At 37.7% G+C, this 19433-nt stretch overlaps 1 protein-coding gene across 1 annotated transcript in view; it reads right to left on the bottom strand.

Moving 5' to 3' along the window:
• Window positions 1–19433, bottom strand: part of ltk (leukocyte receptor tyrosine kinase) — a 52590-nt gene extending 33157 nt beyond the window's left edge. The window contains exons 1-4 of the mRNA XM_026285956.1: window positions 19190–19433; window positions 3472–3558; window positions 1966–2115; window positions 1632–1857 (exon numbers count right to left, since the gene is read on the bottom strand). Of these exons, the coding sequence (XP_026141741.1) occupies window positions 1632–1857; window positions 1966–2115; window positions 3472–3558; window positions 19190–19244 (518 nt within the window). The 5' untranslated portion in view covers window positions 19245–19433. The remainder of the gene's footprint in view (window positions 1–1631; window positions 1858–1965; window positions 2116–3471; window positions 3559–19189) is intronic.

Raw genomic sequence — 19433 nt, 5'->3', positions numbered from 1 at the left:
CACAGGAGCCCACAATCTACTGCACCCCCTCAAAGATCATTTGATGAATCTTGTAAATTCACAGTCCACTGCTCTGTTAAACTGAGCAACTCTCCAGTTTTAGACTAATAATATTGGCCCTCCTGCCTATTATAAGCAATTCATTTACACACATTAGACCCTTTAATGATAATCCACAGAGATACAAAATACATGACAGGACCGAGAAAGGATCACGAGAAACACAGGAGATAACACTTATCAACAACTCACACAGACAATATTAGGGCTTAATACACAAACACTGGACCAAAGAGGAAATGGAACACAGCTGAACCAGGTAGACACTAATGAAAGCACAGCATGATGGGAAATGGAGTCCATGACCAGAACAACAGGCAAGAACACAAAACACAGGAACGCCCTCTAAAGCCTCACAGTGGTGCAGGCAACCAGGCGTTACACAACCAGAAATTAACCGATGTTCAGAAGCATACAGAATATAGCTCATATTTGATTCTATGTCTCACCATATCTCAAGGTCACAGCATTGTACTAACATTATTACAGAACATTTATTTAACCGGAAAAAAAAATCATAAAAAAACGTTCCTAGAATATTGTATTACATATTGAATTGTATTATATTAATATGTACATTAACTTAACATTAAACCTTTTTCAACAAATGTGTCAAAAATTACTGAGTTTAATTATTATGGTTAATTTTTGTTTTATTCTTCACATAGTTGCTTCGAGTATACTGACCTAAGATCAGTTTAGTAGTGTCTGAATATTGAGCTAAATAACTACGAGAGAGAGGCTTTGTGGAACTCATATTACAATATACGAATCTCTCAGCTACATGTAAGAGTGCTTCATTAAATGTACAGGAGCTTAAGTACAGTGGAAAGCTAATGCATTCAGTACAATACACAGATCTCTGAGGTGGATAGTATTATTAAGTATATGACTGATTTGTATAATACACCACACTCCATGGCGTAACTTCTATTAGGCTCAGATCCATACAGCCAAATACAGAAAGTAAAAGTTTATTAGCTACGTCATGATCATACAGGCTCGTTCCAAATTGCATTACATCACCATCTATTCCTAGCTATCTGTCAGAACCAATTACGCCAAAAGAAACATCAGGTCTTACTTTTAGAAACGAAATGCTTTCATCCATCTTCTGCGTGATGTGCCTAGCATAAGAAAATCAATACCAACTACATCTCCATAAGAAAAGTCTTTTGGTTGGCATTCATTTCTTGTGGGTACAGAATGCTGCTTTATACTATTCTGTGCGAAAGTAAAGTGCATATGTCATTGCTCTTTTTTATTTACTTTCAAATAAAGGCACTGCAAAAGTATGTTCCCATCTTATGATCTGTCAATCAGATCTGTCATTACATTACCATTATATTTAGATATTGCTGTGATATATATGTATATACATTTTGTAAAATCAGAATAAGCTTTACAAATGGAAGGTTTAAACAATATTTTTCATACTTGTTCAATAAACTACAAGAAATCTTCACACATGCATCTATGGACAGGCAATGTTAATTAAGACAGGTTTAAAGGTGGTAGGCAAATAAGGTCCCAGTAATAATAACTTATTGAAATATATATAAATTTGTCACCTGCCAGTTCCTTGTTCTTTGACTGTAAGGGCTATTGGTTTGATGACGGTGTGGTCGGTGTGTTTCACAAAGGCAGATACGTTTCCTGTATGTGGTTCTGGTTGGAAGCGAGCGAGACGGAGACGACACAGTGGCCCACTGCTGAGCACTACAGGACTGGTCAGGTGGAAACTACATCTGTCAGCAGCGAAATGAGTTGAGGTGGGCTTTAGTAACAGAAAATGACCTGTTGGAAGATAGAAAACTCTTACTGGACTGCCAGTGATTATACAGACAACTGATACATTGAAAAAATAATCAACCAGCTATTTTATAATGAAATTATTATCAATACCTTCTAATTTTCCAGTGGAATAATCTTTGTTTAGCTGGTCATCCCTCCCATTGGGACTGTGTTGCTGTGGTGATGTGACATTCCAGTCCCCTCCAGCACTCTGATTGGATAACGTCCACGAACATGGAGATTCGAAATCACAGAAGGAAACTGCGGAAGGATGAAGTAACACTATATTAGGGGGTTAAAGGGGCTCAAAACGCAATGGCAAAATAATGACTTAATCTTTAAATGCAGGACCAGCTTTTTATAGACGTACTAATCAAAACAGAGAAAGACTGATACATATTTATCAGCAATAATTCATAAATTCACCACCTTTTTTGTCATCTGATGCTTTTTTACCTAATCTATTTTTATTTGAAGTACCCCTGAGATTTTAAAATACAGCACATTTTAATAATAAAGTATCACATTTGTGTGTTCCTGGCTTCCTGCCATTGTTTATGGTCACATGACATGCACATTAACAAATAAAATGTTAAATTTTATTTTGATTGATTTTCACCTTTATTTGTTTTCATTTAACATTAATTATTAGCTTTTCATTAAACTCGTAAACTCCCAGCTGTTCCTTTTACAAAAACAAGTTTGAGAAACCTTGAAGTAATTTAATGTTTAATGCACTTCATGTTATTGTTTATTTCACAATAACACAGGAAATCGTTCAAAAATCCTTCTAACATGCTGATTTGGAGCTGATTTAGTAATTTTTTTCCATTATTATTATTATCAATGATGAAAGCAGTTGTTCTGCTTAATATTTTTGTGGAAACTGACTTTTAGGATTTTTTAGGATTCTTTGATAAATACATAGTTCAAACTAACAGCATTTATTAGAATTTATATTTTCCCGTAGCATTATACTGTCACTTCAGATCAATTTATTGCTTCCTTGCTGAAAAAAAGTAGTAATAATATATACATATACAATGATTTCCCTAAAATTACCCTTTCAAATATTATCTGTCAATAATTAAAAAGGGAAAGAATAAAGCAACCCTGTTTGTAAACAGATTCTGGAGAAATTGGGTTCAGTGGTAGGATCACACTGGAAAGACCTCAAGAGAATGTAATTAAACTGTTTTTTTTTTGCTCCCTGTTCCTCTAAAGTAGGTCCAAAAATGCTAAACTTTTCTAATAAAATTAAATAATGTCTGTTTGGACAAGAGAAGGAATATCTTGAGGGCTTTCTGTTTGTCATCAGGCATTCCAGTGGAAAAACACAGACAAGTTGTCTTTGGAATCATGTAAGGCTATTGATGAAGAAAGACCGCAATGAGGGAAACCACAAAAAGCCCCTCTGACATTCGACCGAAACATCTTCGGGAAGTGCCCTGAGTGGAATACTTAACCAGATCAATGTTTCTTCTCTGCACAGTGTGGTGACTGAAGTGACAAACTCCATTTAGGAAAAAATACGGTGAAACAAAAAGGAAGAAAACAACTGCAAAACAACTGTTGAAAGAAAATGGAACAAATAAATAATCAGTGATTTACACTCACTGTCTTCTACTGAACTGGAGTCGAGAGGATGTGGATGCGCTGGATCTTCTGCTGCTCTTTCCAAAAGAGCACAACTGCTCCTGACAACTGAGGAGAGACGAGAAGAATACAGGTCAAACACACCATCAGAGAAAGTCCTTGTTCTTTTATGACATGATGATTTAATAAATAATTTGGGCTTGATTATCTCTATGCTAGTAGCCAAAGAAGACCCAGGAAGCTTTATGACGTTTTATCAATGAAGCATTTATTTAGAACAGCAAGATGCAGTGTTCTAACAATCAGCAAACATTCCTAGCATATCTACATAGTTATGTGTCAAATAAATTAATAAAATAAAACATCAAATTAAACATTTAGCAACAGATTAATTTGAATCATTTTTTTTCTTATAAATTATATACAGTTTCTTGTTTTGCATAAGACATAGTTGAAACAACATCTTCCTTCAGTCCTTAGTCTCTAAAGTTTGCCTAAAATGTCAATGTTTCTTCTTGCAGATAGTGGCATATTACAGGGGAAAAAATAATAATTTTCCATATACAGGCATGAAGATCGTCAGCATTTGGTTTTAGGCATTTTACCGCGGGACATTTTATTATTTCAAGATCTAGAGAGGTTGCCATAGAAAAGCAAAAGAAAGAAAAGGAAAACTCAGCCCGTTCCATTATTAAAACAAAAATATTTAATGATAGTTCATTATCACAGCAATGGTTCCTTATAGTGTGCCAAAATCAGCTCTGTAATAAATATGCTTTGCCAATTATGACCCACACTTACACAATCGCTGGTGTACACTATTCCAGTCATGTCCCGACCTAAACCAGATCTGTCTGATGGGGTTTAATCTCCTTCCACTAAAATATTCCCTTGATTTCAATGGTGTCAACTGTATTGAGTTAACAAGAAAAGCTTCTGACGGAATGCTAATGAAGATGGGAAGCCATGAAGAAGAATTTGCAAAAACATATCACTGTCTTTAATGTTCAGGTTATCAGACGAACCAAATACTGCACAACCATCATTTTGTGACATTTATGATTATTAAATAGAAGATACGCTTGTCATAACAGATAAGTATGCCAATCTTTCTAGAAATATCTGTCAGTCTTGTGAACAGCTGAGGCACTTAAGTTTACTAGCAAGCCCTGAGAAATTGAAATACTGTAAACATACTTTTGAGCATGTGGAAAATATTTCTAAAGCCAATAAAATGGCAAATGAGTCATGCAAAAACAAATTCCTTGACCAATCAATGGTTATGGTAGATTCTGCACAAGAGCAAAAAACAGTGGCATTCTAAATCAAAGAGATGATGTTATAACCGATGACATGGGTGACACAAAGGCTTCCTTTTTATCTGGAAATAGGGAAATAAACAGCCTGAGAAGATACTTAAAAAAAATCAATAAGGCAAATTTTAGCAACAAAGGCAACTATAAGTGTGTGTGTGTGTGTGTGTGTGTGTGGACTCAAATGGTCAAAAGGTCAAGATTCACAAATGCTCAATCACAGCCATATAGCCCATGGGGAATTTGTCATGTGATAAAATCATGTGATTTACAGCTAAATATACAAACAGACTGCCGCTGCCAAAAGTATCATTATGGGCAAGTTAGCTAAATTTCAAGCCTCATTAAAATTAACTGCAAATGAACATCCTATTTCCAGTAAATAGCAAAAAAAAAAAGGGGTCTATTTTCACCAGATGAATTAGTCACACTCCCAGAAATAAACTAAATATAAGCACAGGCTAAGCAAATCAAAGAAAAATACAAGAAATCCCCAAATACTTTAAACTGAGCGTATAATTAGTCAACAAATACTGACTAATAAAGTATAAGTGCCAACGTTTCTATTAGTACTGTAAAAGAAAAAAAAAATGTTTACACTGTTTACAAGTCCTAGGCTGCCACTGAATAACGTAGTTCTGATGAAGAAATAGTTTTTGTCAGAGATTTGTCAAGTTCTGCCACGTCAGTGATACTGAATCTTTGAAAGATATTCTAGTGTTTAGTTCAAACACAACTGTCAAGAACAACTGTATTTACTTCAGTGAATATCAAAGTGGAGATACATACTTTAAAGTCTGTACTACAAAAAAAAAGTACATGTCTGCCACTGGCTAGGCCTACTTTACTCAACATTCAATATTGGGGCTTGTTGTTACACAATATACAAGTTGCCACAATATAACTATAGACGTTTCACCAATATTCAAACAGTAAAAAAATAATATATTAAAAAAAACCAATTCATTAAAAAAACATTGAGTTTTAATTCAGACTAAAGGTTGATGTTAGGCTGTCAATGAGTTTCTGTCAGCAGTTTTCACTGTGTTCCGCACCTGATTGAGTGTCTGATTGTCTGATTGAGCATGTTGAACTGAAACAGATCACTCTGATTGACTGTTCAGCTCAGTGAACCAGTGCACGAGAAAAAAAACTAAAGTAACGAAAGCGAACAAATAAACTCAAGAGGACACACGGAAGGCTGTTCTAACTTTACATAAACTAACTTAAGCATTTTAATACATGTCTATTTTCATAACAACACCTGATTATTACATTTTCTCTCAGCTCTTCTGCAGTCGCAGAACAGACTTGCTAGTTAGACACTTGGCTATAGTCACTGAAGTTTGTTCAAGTGCAATTTTTTAGCCCAGGCGCACACAACACGACGCAACAACACAGTCCGTAGTTTTTTTAGTGTCAAATATAATGTGGACCAGACTTATGCTGATATGCCTGAACTGTGTTGATATTCATAAGTTTGGCCCTGTGAGATGAATTTCCATCCAGTTTGCTGATTTATTAAAGTATGTATGTGAAATAATGAATATCTGCACTACTGTGAGGAGCCAATAAACCATGAACAGTAGTAAACCATGCTGGTTTTTCAGTGAAGACTAAAACTAAGAAATCCTGAGGCATTACATGGAAATCCCTAAGGAATCTCTCATGTGTAATTCTATACTCATTTATAAAAGCTCAAGATTTAAGTTGCAACCTCAAGTTAACCTGCTTTTATCTAGGGGGTCCGTCCATCAGCAAGAGCAACTTATTTGCACTTATTTCTCTCTGCCAGGAGAGCACTCTGAGCTTGATTTGCATGTGTGACAGTCCTCTGATCCCTATCCAAGTGGTGAAGCATGGCATCTGGTCTACCTGTTCCGCCCAGTTTAGGAACATCTGACAGCTGGGTTTCGTTACACGCACACTCTCAGAAGAGTGCTGTCACTCCTCACCAACATGATACACACCACAGTGTACCCAGCTGACTCATCTGTGCTGAGAGAGTGCCCTAGTCTGCCCAAGCCTTATCCTACACTTTCTTCCTCTGAGAGGATAATGTCGACTCTTAATACTCTCTGTTTTAGCTGAGAGGCACAGGCAATCCTCACCACTAATGTCTGATGCTGTGGAGAAGCGGAGACATTCAATGTGGGTTTAAAGGGATCACAAATTTTCAGATCTTGATATTATGTATCTAGGAGTCAGCTTATGAAGCAAGCAAAGTTTTTGCACCCAAAAAGTTCAGATATTTGTAATAATTAAAAATTTCAGTTTCTGACAAAAACACTCCATTTCAAGTGGTGTTACCTCGGAGAAATGTAAGTAAGTGGCCACTTCTGTGATTGGTGAACTTCAATGCACTGTATCCATGCACAGCATGTGACATGTTTTGATGCTCGAGATGGTAAGTGTTGTAACAGATTGCAGATGTTTGAACCAGACGCAGAAGAAAATGAACCAATGTAACTACAGTACAGTCACTGCAACACTCTGTTTCAGTGAGGTAACTGCTCTACCTTGTTAAAAATCTATTGTCTGTGTATAGTTAAGACTACTACAACTATTAAAACTGATATAAAACTTTTATTATAACTAGTTGTCGACCTGCTTTATTTAAATTAAAATTAAATGTATGCATTTAGCAGACGCTTTTATCCAAAGCAACTTACAGAGCATTTAGGCTATTAATTTTTACCTATCATGTGTTCCCGGGGAATCAAACCCCCAACCTTGCGCAATGCTCTACCAATTGAGCTACAGGAACTATTTATTTGTATATAGAAAAGCCAACAGACAAATTGAGAATAATGAACAAAGCAGTCAGTTGTGAAATGAGGCAAAAAAAAAAAAACACACTCTTTAAATTGCTTAGGCATGTCATTAAAAATAAACTGATATTTAAAATTAAGAGGTGTATGCAGAGTTTTTGGTGCAGGGGTGTAGTTGGTCTACATTCAAGGACAGAACTATGTCAGACGGTCTTGATTAGCATATTAAAGGGTATGTAGAGAAAAAATATCAAACCCTTTCAAATCCTAGCATTTCTAAAGGGTGGGAAACAAAAATTCAGAGTTGACTACATGGAGCTTAGATACTTGCTAACATTGGTTTGACTGAAATCAAATAAGTCTATGTCTATGTGGCATGTTTCAAATCATTCACATAAGTTTTTGAAAATCTGATTGCGTTATCCTTAATAAAGCTCAGGTATTTCATGCAATTCTTTTCTTCTTCTTTTTTACACAAATACTAAACATTAATAGTATCTGTGTGTGTTTATATATATATATATATATATATATAGAGAGAGAGAGAGAGAGAGAGAGAGAGAGAGAGAGAGAGAGAGAGAGAGAGAGAGAGAGAGAGAGAGAGACCTTGTGAAAAAAAATAGCATGCTGGTTGGGTCTGTTTTGAAGCATGGCAGCTGGTTTGAGCTGGTTTAATCCAGTCCTGACCAGCTTAAACCAGCTCAAACCAGCTGCCATGCTTCAAAACATACCTAACGATCATGCTGTTTTTTTCAACCGGGGCAGTTAAAGATAAAAAAAACATCTTACAGTCTTTTTCGAGACGTTCCTACCAACAATACAACTGCTGCCTGTGCAAATGAGCAACTATGTGTTTCAAAACCTGAAGAAGAGATATATGTAGGCTAACAATGAATGTATCAGCAACCGCCTCTCTCAACGTTCACAAGCCACTACTGCAACACTAAACCAGGCTGTCAGCACATATTTTCTCCATAAATGTAGCTTAATTGTAGCACTTAGCGAAGATCACAGAACATGCTTTTGGGTTTGTCTGGGGCTTTGAGGCAGTGCTGAGAGCATGAAGATGTGTTGCTATTTAGGTAAATAGAAGAGACACCAATTTAACTAATCATGGAAATAATTTGCTCTATCTGACACACTGAGAACCATCTGATCAATTTCTGATTTGAATACGCTAAGCATGACTGCATTTACAGTATTTGACCATTATATACAGCAAAACAGTTACATTTTGACATGTTATTACAATTTAAAATAACTGTTTTGTATTTTGTTATATTTAAATATATAAAATGCAAGATTTTATTATTATTGTTATTTTGCTCAATTTTCAGCAGCTATTACTCATGATTTTTCTGAAATCATTCTAATGTGCTGCCTTGTTGCCCAATTTATTTTTATTATAAATGTTAAAAGCCCAAATGAACTCTCCATCCACCTCTGCAAACAATATGAGACATTATAGCCCTGACTTTTAGTCACAGATTTAGTTTCGTTCTGCATCCCTAAAGGAAATGAGCTGATAATGATGTGCATTATGTTCAAACTGAGCCCTACAATGAAGAACATTTGACTTTTAACAAAAAATATGGACAGCTGTATTAAAGAATAAAGAGTGAGAGTATGCAAGCCCACTTATCTGAGCCCCCATTCATAAGAGGCAAATCAGGCTTTTGGCATTTGCAATAATAATTGCATAATTGAATTTTTCTCGTAATTGGTTGCAGCTAGGGTCAAATTATCAGAAGTAAGGGGTTTTAAGATATATTTCATAGTACGTGGAGAAACATCCTACCCCCGTTTAAACCCTCAGCATTCATTTCCTGTCTGTAAAGTTCTATTATGCAGGGGACACTGATAAAAAGCAGGATGTTACTCTGTAGCCATTCTTTTGGTACCTGTAAAATGAATGTAATTTTGCACAGGACTTTACAGCTTTATCAGTAGAACATGGAAATGTGGTATCTCAGTGAAGCAAGGCGCAACCGATCATTGTGGGTTTAGCAAAGACGGGCCAGCACAACAGGAACAGTGACATGCTGCGGCTCACCAAATGTTAAAAGTGACCAACGAATTCAAGAGAGAAAAGATCAAACTGAGTTCTACTAAGAATTCTTAGAAAAAGAAAGTCATTTTCTGTCTGTGAAAATGAAAACATATTTAGGAAAAACATGACATTCAGACATTGATGCTGACAAACTGAAAGCAGCATTCATTTTGCTTTTTAAAATAATTCAGTTCAGGCCCACACCATCTATCATGGGATTCAGCTCTGCTTGGACTAAAATCAATTAGAAGATTAAAAAAATAGCAGTACTAAACACACATGAGAGCAGTTGTGTCCCTTCGCTTTGGAGAGAGTCTGTTTTCATTCAGTCTTTTGTCCTGTTGCCAGATCACTGCAGAAAAGACTCTCTAGCATTTATAAGGGAAGATCCATCAAAGTCAAATGTTTCAAGTCTTTATTCCGACTGAAACAATTGTTTGTTATTGTAAGGAGCATATAGATAGCACACTATTAACAAGATAGCAAGAAAAAAAATTCTCACTGTATCTTCACAGACATGTTGTGATCACGTATGCAAGTGTTACACATAAAAACAAGGATATTAATGCTTTCATTCAGCAAGAATGCTTACAACCAATCAAGAGTGACAATAAGACATTTATAATATTACCGAAAAAATAGATATTTCAAATGTTGTTCATTTAAACTTTCTATTCATCAAAGAATCCTGAAAAAAATGCATCATGTTCCCACAAAAAAATATTAAGTAGCACAATTGTTTCCAACACTGATAATAATAATAAAAAATGTTTCTTGATCACCAAAATCAGCAAATTAGAATGATTTCTGAAGGATCACGTGACACTGAAGACCGGAGTAATAGCTGCTGAAAATTAAGCTTTGCCATCAAAGGAATAAATTGCATTTAAAAATTGTTTATTTTAAGTTGTAACAATATTTCACAATATTATAGTTTTTATTGTCATTTTGTAATTTTCGTTCAATCTTAACGACCCCAAACTTAGTGTATATTGTAACAATGTATATTTGTGTATCACATCAGGCCTATATTTGTCATAAATAACTGAATATTGTTTCTTTTTTAATACATTGTTATATTTTTAATGTATTGGGATCAGTAAGATTTTTCATATTCTTAAAGAAGTTTCTTATTCTCATCAAGGCTGCATGTATTTGATTAAAAATAAAGAAAAAAACTGTGATATTGAGAAATATTATGCCAATTTTAAATAACACATACATAATACATCAAATTTCATTTATTTCTGTGATGCAAAGCTGAATTTTCATTTTAATTTATTTGCCATTTTTATGTTCTAAGTTTATATGTTGTGCCGTTTGTGCTACTTCCGACCTCTCCTTTTCCAATTATTGAATACACTGCAGTTCTTTTCACAACTCTATAAAAAAGGTTACCGCTAATTACTTCAGGGACCCTTATCAGATTTAATGCCATTGAGAGAACATCACTTGACACAGAATGTTCCTTATAATCATTCAATCATTAACTAGACCATATCTGAGCTGCTGATAACAATCTACACTGCCAGATGTCAAAAACATCAAGTGATTCATGGACTAATCGTATAAGGTTACCATGTTTGGGTCAGTCATACCAAAGGGATTTTCTGTTTTTTTCTGATGTGAAGGATGTATTTCAACACATCTTCACTGAACAGGAGTGGTACAAAAACAACATTTCAGATTCAACTGCTGCTCCACAGGTCTAAAACCACCTTAATATTGAGTCACTGAATGTCACAAGCCAAATGTCAACAACAGGACAAAGTCAAAACAGTCTCCTGACCGCATCAAAGAGAGGAGATGTCTACATACACAAGGCCATCTGGACTGCTGCTCCACGGGAATCAAAGTGTTTCATTATTATGTAGTAGGTGTGATAGACGTTCAGGGACACAGTAATTACAGGCTAATTGTGTGTCGCTGGCCCTCTTGAGACTGTTTAGATGGACCTTGTGTAACTCTTAGGAGCACTTCAAGTATCTGCCACTTTTCGTGGTGGTGACCCGTTTTTAGAGGCACGAATCCCATGTTGTTGTACAGTGAGAACTAAACCATTTAAACCAATGTTTGAACCACAAGCAAGAAAAAATTTACCATAATATGGAAAGACAGTAGTTGTAAACAAAATGACTTTTATCCCCCTTTAAGGCCTTCGTGCAACCTCGCTACAGCATGATTTTCTCCCATGACAAAAATAAATATTTAAAAATCATTCAAATGTGATTTTTGTGCAATATTGTTACGATTTTCTCCCCTTACAAAAAATGCAAAATACATTAAAACTATACAGCATGAAGGGTGTAAATAGTCTCAGTTCCATTTTTTTTCCATTAGTGCTGACTGAATTTGCTAAGCTCAGTTATTCAGATCTGTAAATCAAAATACTGAGAGAAATGATCAAAGTGATCAAAAAAGTGGGTTTAATTTTGATATAATTTTGCATCCCCATTCTATCACTTTCCCAGGCTTTTTTCTCTGTTAAATTTTATATTTAATGTTTATTGCTTTTTAAATGCTTTTTGCTTTTTATTTAATAAAATCATACAGCTTAGGGTTTATATATTTAAGTTCAGTATTATTCATTTAAATTTTGTAAGGAGGGTTAAACTAAAAACATGAATAATAAAATATATTACATACTCTGTTACTGTGAAAATAAATAGAAAATAAAACATAAAAATATATCATGTGCATTTATATTTTATATAAATTAGTGTAACCTCCAGAGGTTTTTCTAAAGGCCCTCTTCAGATTTTGTGAGGTTAAGCATAAAAAAAAGTTTCTGGCTTCTATTTGTATTATTTGGCCATATTTTTGTTTATCCATGCATATGGTCAAAAGATGAACAGACAATCAACACAATTTGGGCATGAGCCAGATGATGATAATATCTGACAGCTTAAAATAACTAACTGTGAACCGTTTATGTTGGCCATGAGCACAAATACTCTGCTTGCTAGTGATGTGCATTACAACACACTTATTGTGCCTCTTTAATGTTTGATGCTAAAAGCAAACACTTTGATCTGTGTTTAGAGATTCAGACCTGTAATTACTGGACGATTATGCAGCTACCTTGGCAAAAAAAAGTCAATTTCACCAGACACACAGTCATGCTGAGCAGCACTTACACATGCAAGCACCCACTTCACTTCCACAACTAAAACCTTCTTTAAGTCAAAGTCGACATATTGTCATTTCAGTAATTCATGGTGTGGGAATAATAAAATGCAGTTTCCTCAGAAACCATGGTGCCGACATTTAACACTGTACTTATAGCATACATTTGTCAAAATAATGCTGAAGCTTTTCACAAATTATATTACTTTCACAATGATGTCACCTAAGACTATAGCGTCACTGTTACTATGGTTTCATGTGTCAGCGGTGTCTCATATGTCCTATTGCAAAAAACAAAAAGTAATAATGAAATTGCTCATTCAGAATGTGAGAAACTGATATGAAAAACATGACAAGGCTGAGCTTTTTTTTCCCATCATTGCAAATTCAGGTAGAGCACACTCAGGAAACTAAAAGATAAATACATAAAACATTCCTTGACAAACAGCTTGACTTTTGTCAATGTATGCTGCCTCTCAGATTTTTTCGAGAAAAAAAAATACATTTAAGTCAATGGATGCTGCCAACTGTTTGGTTACTCAAACTCTTCAAAATATATTTTTGGGTTTGGAACAACTTGAGGGTAAGTAAATTGGATTTGGGGAGAACTATTCCTTTAATCCCACACATTTTTAGGCTTCCAATATAATGCCGGGAGTATGGCTCTGCGACGCAGCGTCCCTTTCCTTCAAGGAACTAGGGTTACATTCGTAACCTAGAGACGTTCCTCTTCAGGAACTCGAGCTGCATCGAGCGCTTTGGGGAACGATGTGCCAGCGCTGCCAGACTACCAATCCCCTGCCTAGAATGTATCCGAAGAGCACAGCTAAGGCAAGAGGAAAGAAGAGCCAGGATCGGCTCACATATCGAGATTGTAAAATCTGGCAAATGTAGATGGCATGGACCATCCCGCAGCAATGCAGATGTCCAAGAGGGACACACCTGCTAGAAAGGCCTTAGAGGCAGCCATACTCCGCGTAGAGTGAGCCTTGGCTCCCAAAGGAAGGGGAAGACTAGAGGACTCATAGGAGACGTTGATAGCCTCGACTATCCAACGACTAAGGGTCTGCTTAGAGGCAAGGGAACCCTTTTTAGGAGGACCGTAGCAAACAAGCAATTGGTCAGATTTTCTCCACAGGGCAGCTCTGTGGACGTATGCTCGCACTGGACACATACAATTTAGCTTCTCCTGGTCTGGCTCCCGAAAGGGAGGAGGGCAGAAGGCCTGCAGTATGATAGGTTGTGGTGTAACAGAGGGAACTTTGGGAACATAACACGCTCGAGGGTATAAGAATGCTTTGGCCATACCAGGGGCAAAGTCTAAGTAGTTAGGGGCCACCGAGAGGGCCTGAAGGTCTCCAACTCTCTTTAGAGACGTAATCGCCAGTAACAGGGCAGTCTTAAGGGTCAGATGTCTATCTGATATATCTTGAATTGGCTCGAATGGAGCTTTACAGAGAACCTCTAACACCATAACCAAGTCCCACGGGGGAATACGGGACCGTACTGGAGGTCTCAGCCTCAGTGCACCGCAGAGGAAACGTGTAACTAGGGTGCCTACCCACTGACTGACCGTCGAAAGGGACGTGGTAAGCAGCTATGGCTGCCACGTACACCTTTAAAGTGGAATGAGTTAACCCCACAGAGAGCCTAGCTTGTAGAAACTCAAGAACTGTACCAACTGGGCAGTTAACAGGGTCAAGCTGGCGGTTTCCACCTCAGGGCGTACAGTTTCCTCGTAGAGGGAGCTCTGGATTGGAGGAGGGTCTCAACAACCTCAATTGAGAGACCGGAAGCTATGAACTGTGCCCCCTCAGGGGCCACACCCACAACTTACACAGCTCCGAGCGAGGGTGGATTATTTTGCCCTGCCCCTTAGAGAGTAAATCAGTCCTGATCGGAATCTCCCATGGAGAGCCGTCGAGGAGAGAGACCAGTATGGCAAACCATACTCGGCCTGGCCAGAACAGGGCTACTAGCAACAGACGAACCCTGTCCTGGCGTACTCTCGCCAGAACTCCCGGGAGCAGAGCGATGGGGGGAAAGGCGTACAGGCGAAGCCTCGGCCAAGTCTGTGTCATGGCATCTAGTCCCAGTGGAGCTGGGTGAACTAAAGGAAGAACCAGAGGGGACATTGCGATGTCTCTTGAGTCGCGAAGAGGTCCACCTGAGCTTTGCCAAATATCTGCCATATCTGCTTCACCACCTCGGGGTGAAGCATCCATTCCCCGGGCCTCGGCCCCTGTCTCGACAGCATGTCTGCTCCCACAATCAATCTCCCAGGAATATATACTGCTCTTAACGAGAGGAGTTTGCCCTGGGACCACAGGAGGATCTGGTATACCAGCTTGTATAAGGGGTGTGAACGCAGACCTGGTGATTGATATAAGAGACCACCGATGTGTTGTCGGTGTGTGCCAACACATGACGGCCTCTCAGGTCTGGGAGGAAATATTTCAATGCTCGATACACTGCTAGCATTTCTAGACAATTGATGTGCCATGCCAGATCGCGACCGCTCCACAGACCGTGGGCAGGGTTGCCACTCATGACCGCACCCCAACCGGTGAGGGACGCGTCTGTCGCTAGCGTTACATGGCGACCAAGAGCTCCCAACACCGGGCCCTGAATCAAGAACCAAAGTTTCTTTCATATGTCTAAGGCACGAAGGCATCGCCGTGTGACCTTGATAGTTCGGAATGGATTTCCCCTCGGGGAAAACCCCGTGGTCTTGAGCCACCACTGTAGGGGCCTCATGTGTAGGAGACCAAAAGGTATAACGTTGGACGCAGCTGCCATGAGCCCTAACAGTCTCTGAAACTGCTTGACAGTGAGTTACTGGCCTTCTCTGACTCTCTTGACTGAGGAAAGGATTGACTCGATCCAAGCAGGAGACATACATGCCTGCATCGTGGTCCTATCCCACACTACACCTAGATAGGTGGTTCTCTGAACTGGAGAAAGTACACTCTTCTTGGCGTTCTGTCTCAAACCCAGCTCCCCCATATGGGCGAGAACGACACCTCGATGTCGAACCGCCATTTGCTCTGACTGAGCTAAAATCAACCAATCGTCGATATATGGCCTCACTTCTTGTTCCATCACCAGAGCCTGCTGGGGGCCGACGACTGTCAGTGTAACCCCATTGAACCTCGGCGGTGGACGGCCGAACTGAATCCAATAGCGTCTTTCTACTGTGTGCAGGATCCATTGAGATACATTTGGCAGTAGTTTCCATGCTGCTAAATAATGTACTAAGGGAATCAGTCTCTCGAGACTGATCTCTGGTGTAAGAAGCATTCCCCGCGGTGGGTTCGCAGGTGGATCTGGCGGAGGGTATGGAGACGGGCCAGTCCTTATCTCCTTCCTCATCAGCCAGATCCGGCGCCCAAACCCTGGGTCCACACATTCCAAATATTTTTTGGGAAGGTTTTTTTTTATTTTTTTTATACAGAAGAAAAAAGAAAAGAAAAACGTCTGAGGATTTCGAAATAAGCCAAGAGGAGACTGGTTTTCCTTTGCTAAAGTAAGGTAACTTTGTTTCCTTTGCTCCTACATTTCCCAGAGGCCCGCACAACACATACACCAGTGCATACAAAAGTGTTTATTACGTCTGAAATCTGGATATTTATCTTACAAAAAGGCATCGATTCGCTGCAGGGGGCCATTATTCACCCCCCGGAGCTGTGTGAGGGACGTTTTATAACAGATGTGTGCACTTTATTTCACGTCTTCTGAACAGTTGACAACAAACACATGCTTACCCCATTGAAAGGCTTGGAAGAGCAAGGACAATTTTTTTTTTTTTTTACAACTTTGATTCGATTATTCTGAAAGAGGAAAGTCACAAACTGTATACCTAGGATGCTTCGAGGGTGAGTAGAAGATGGATGAATTTTCATTTTTCAGGTGAACTAACCCTTTAAAGTGCCGGTAAGAATACAAATGTAGTAAAACTCGGTTCGACCTTGCCATTTAGGACAATACGTAATCAGAAATCTGGGGGGTGCAGTCCAACATTCTGCTAGTATCCACTTGAGACGGCCTAATGCATATTTCATGTTGCTTGATCTGGCAAGCTGTAATGTGATTGGCTAGATTTATGCTAGCTTTGGCTTTTACCAGTCTGTCTCCCTTTATTTATGCCTATTAAATAATCAGTACTTTTGGGTTGATGGAAACTGTGGTTGTAAAGTTTCCACACATTCCAAATAATTTTTGGGAAGGTTTTTTTATTTTTTTTTTATACAGCCACAGACCAACATTGCTGCAACGTTGAGTTTACCCCCCCCCCCCTGATATTTCACTATTACATTAGTATTTAATGTGAAATGTTTCACATAAATCCACTGTGTAAAACAAAAGAAATTCTGTTTTTTTTTTCATGATACATGTCTTTTGGGTGGTTTTTTGCTAACACAATAATAATCTATCTTCTGATTCAGCATGGTTAGAAAATCTGCCAACAGAAGAAATGTAAAATAAATGACAATGCATCTGAACAAGACTGAACTTGGATCATAACTCCTACTTCTTTTCTAAAACAGTGACATTCACGGTCCCTAGATGGTTAAAACCCCTCAAGCTGACAGGGTAGACTCATAATACATGATATCAGAGAACTGCTTTCTCTCTTTAATGTTCATCAAAAAAGCTGAACATATTAGTATTATTACATACTGTAGTTGTTCGTACTCTGGGGAATTCCTGAGTCAGTCAGAAGTTATTTCATTTGGCTTGGAAAAAAACATAAATAGATGAAAACTGAGAAGAGAATAGAGAAACCACTATAGAAAAAGAAAGGGAATGTAAAAGGCTAGAGGCATTATTCACCTACATACTTGTACGTGCCTTGAGTTACTTGAAAGCGGGTTTCAGTTTTTCCTCAGACTGACATCTGCTCATTTAATTTTGCTAAAAGCTCCGCTCAACTAAAGAGTGCAGAATTACATACAACTTATTGTCATTGTGTGCCAAAAATATTAATAAACAAACAAACAAATGCAGAAATAAATATGTTAGACAGATCATGTACATACTGAATACTAAATTGCCAGATTGCTGAACACTGCAGAGAAATGACGTACTGTCCAACACAAACCAAATCAGCTCATGTGGACCACTCTTTCCAGATTGCTAATTAAGTGAAGTCTGTTTGCTATTACATAAGAAATGACCTTATTAAAGCAACACACGCATTATATAAATCATACATACTGTTGTCATACTCCTGCCTAATGGACAACAAACACGCGTTGATAATCTGTGATGCTGATGAGGAAATTTTGTCTAAGCAGGACAGATGAGGTACTAATGAAAAGGGTTTGATTAAATATCACATCTCGCAGACCCAAACCAACAGATACATTAGCATATGCAAAGCCCTCTTAAATCAAAGTCATTTTGTGAATTATCTCTTTTAAAGTATTGGCTGAATAAATGGATATAATAAAAACAGCTAGACACGGTAAGACAGAGGTTAACTATATAATGAAGGTAGACTTTATGTGGACTGGGATCTCTATTTTTTTATAAGGTCGGCAACGATGCCACATGATTTGAATATTAAGTTGATTCATTACAATATTTGTTGGCCAAAATTAATTGTTTCATAAATGTTCCACAGTCTGAATTTGCTGTAACAGCTGTTTAAAACCAGGTTAAAACGTAGCCCATAAAAGTAAAACAAAGTCAAAATCAATAATTAAGCATATTTAATCAACTGCATCTTCATTTCTTGAGCATACAGTAACTGGCTTGTAACAATAAGTACCCTTAAATATAACTAGTGGAATAAACATTGTGACAACTAGCACCAGTTTCTCCTATATTTTTTGTCATCTAGCCTATATCTGCACATGAAATGCATTCTAAACATCTGTTCTGATTTCAGACTGACTGTTCAAATGGCTTCCTAGAAGTCACATGTAGAACATGAATTATAAACTATAATATTTTGAAAAGTAAATAGCTATTTGTCCTCAATTTAAAGCTCCTTTTAATTTCTAAAGAGAAACTTATACTACAGAGAGTTTGCCTTTAACTCAAAAAAGGTTGCCAAGAACAGATGAATCTCCCTAAGCCTGCTCAAAGCTGAGGACAATTAGTTCTTCTCCATATACACTAACTCTTATAGGGTACTTTATTTAATTAGTATGACACCATATATTTAGCCAGCATTTTCTGGGATGTCAAAGAGTTTAATGCCTCAGAATAAATTAACTGAATTTCAAAGTGCTGATTAAATCTGCGCGGTTAGCATCTCATGCCATCCTTAAAAAGCATTAGGCCTATGTGGAAATCCGCTTACATGTGTTTGCCAATTGAGAAATTAGCGGTTTCACGATTCTGTTTCTCATGACATCAAGATGAATATATTTGTAACCATCAAAGTCTGAATACATTTCTGTCAGCGTCTTGTTTGGACATGTTTAACATTGCCAGAAACCAGCATGTCAGAATGTGTGGCAAACACTTACCTGTGAAGATGAAAAAAGCTAGTTTTAAAAAAGTTTGTCGAGTAAAATAATCCATGGCTCCTTAAGGAAGGATCCTGGAGATAAAGTACTGAGTACTGTTAGTCTAATTTCTGTCCACTTATATTCCTGGCGCGGGACAAAGCTCAATAATAACAAATAAAGCGTATTTTCGTTACTCTCCAATTCAGTCTTCCGTCTCCCGCTTCTCGCGCCTCAGAGCTGCTGTGATTCATTATGATGCTGA

This window comes from Carassius auratus, chromosome 17, assembly GCF_003368295.1.
Source record: "Carassius auratus strain Wakin chromosome 17, ASM336829v1, whole genome shotgun sequence".
Taxonomy (NCBI): Eukaryota; Metazoa; Chordata; class Actinopteri; order Cypriniformes; family Cyprinidae; genus Carassius; species Carassius auratus.
The sequence above is the reverse complement of the archived record's forward strand: the minus strand, read 5'-3'. Positions and strand labels throughout refer to the sequence as shown.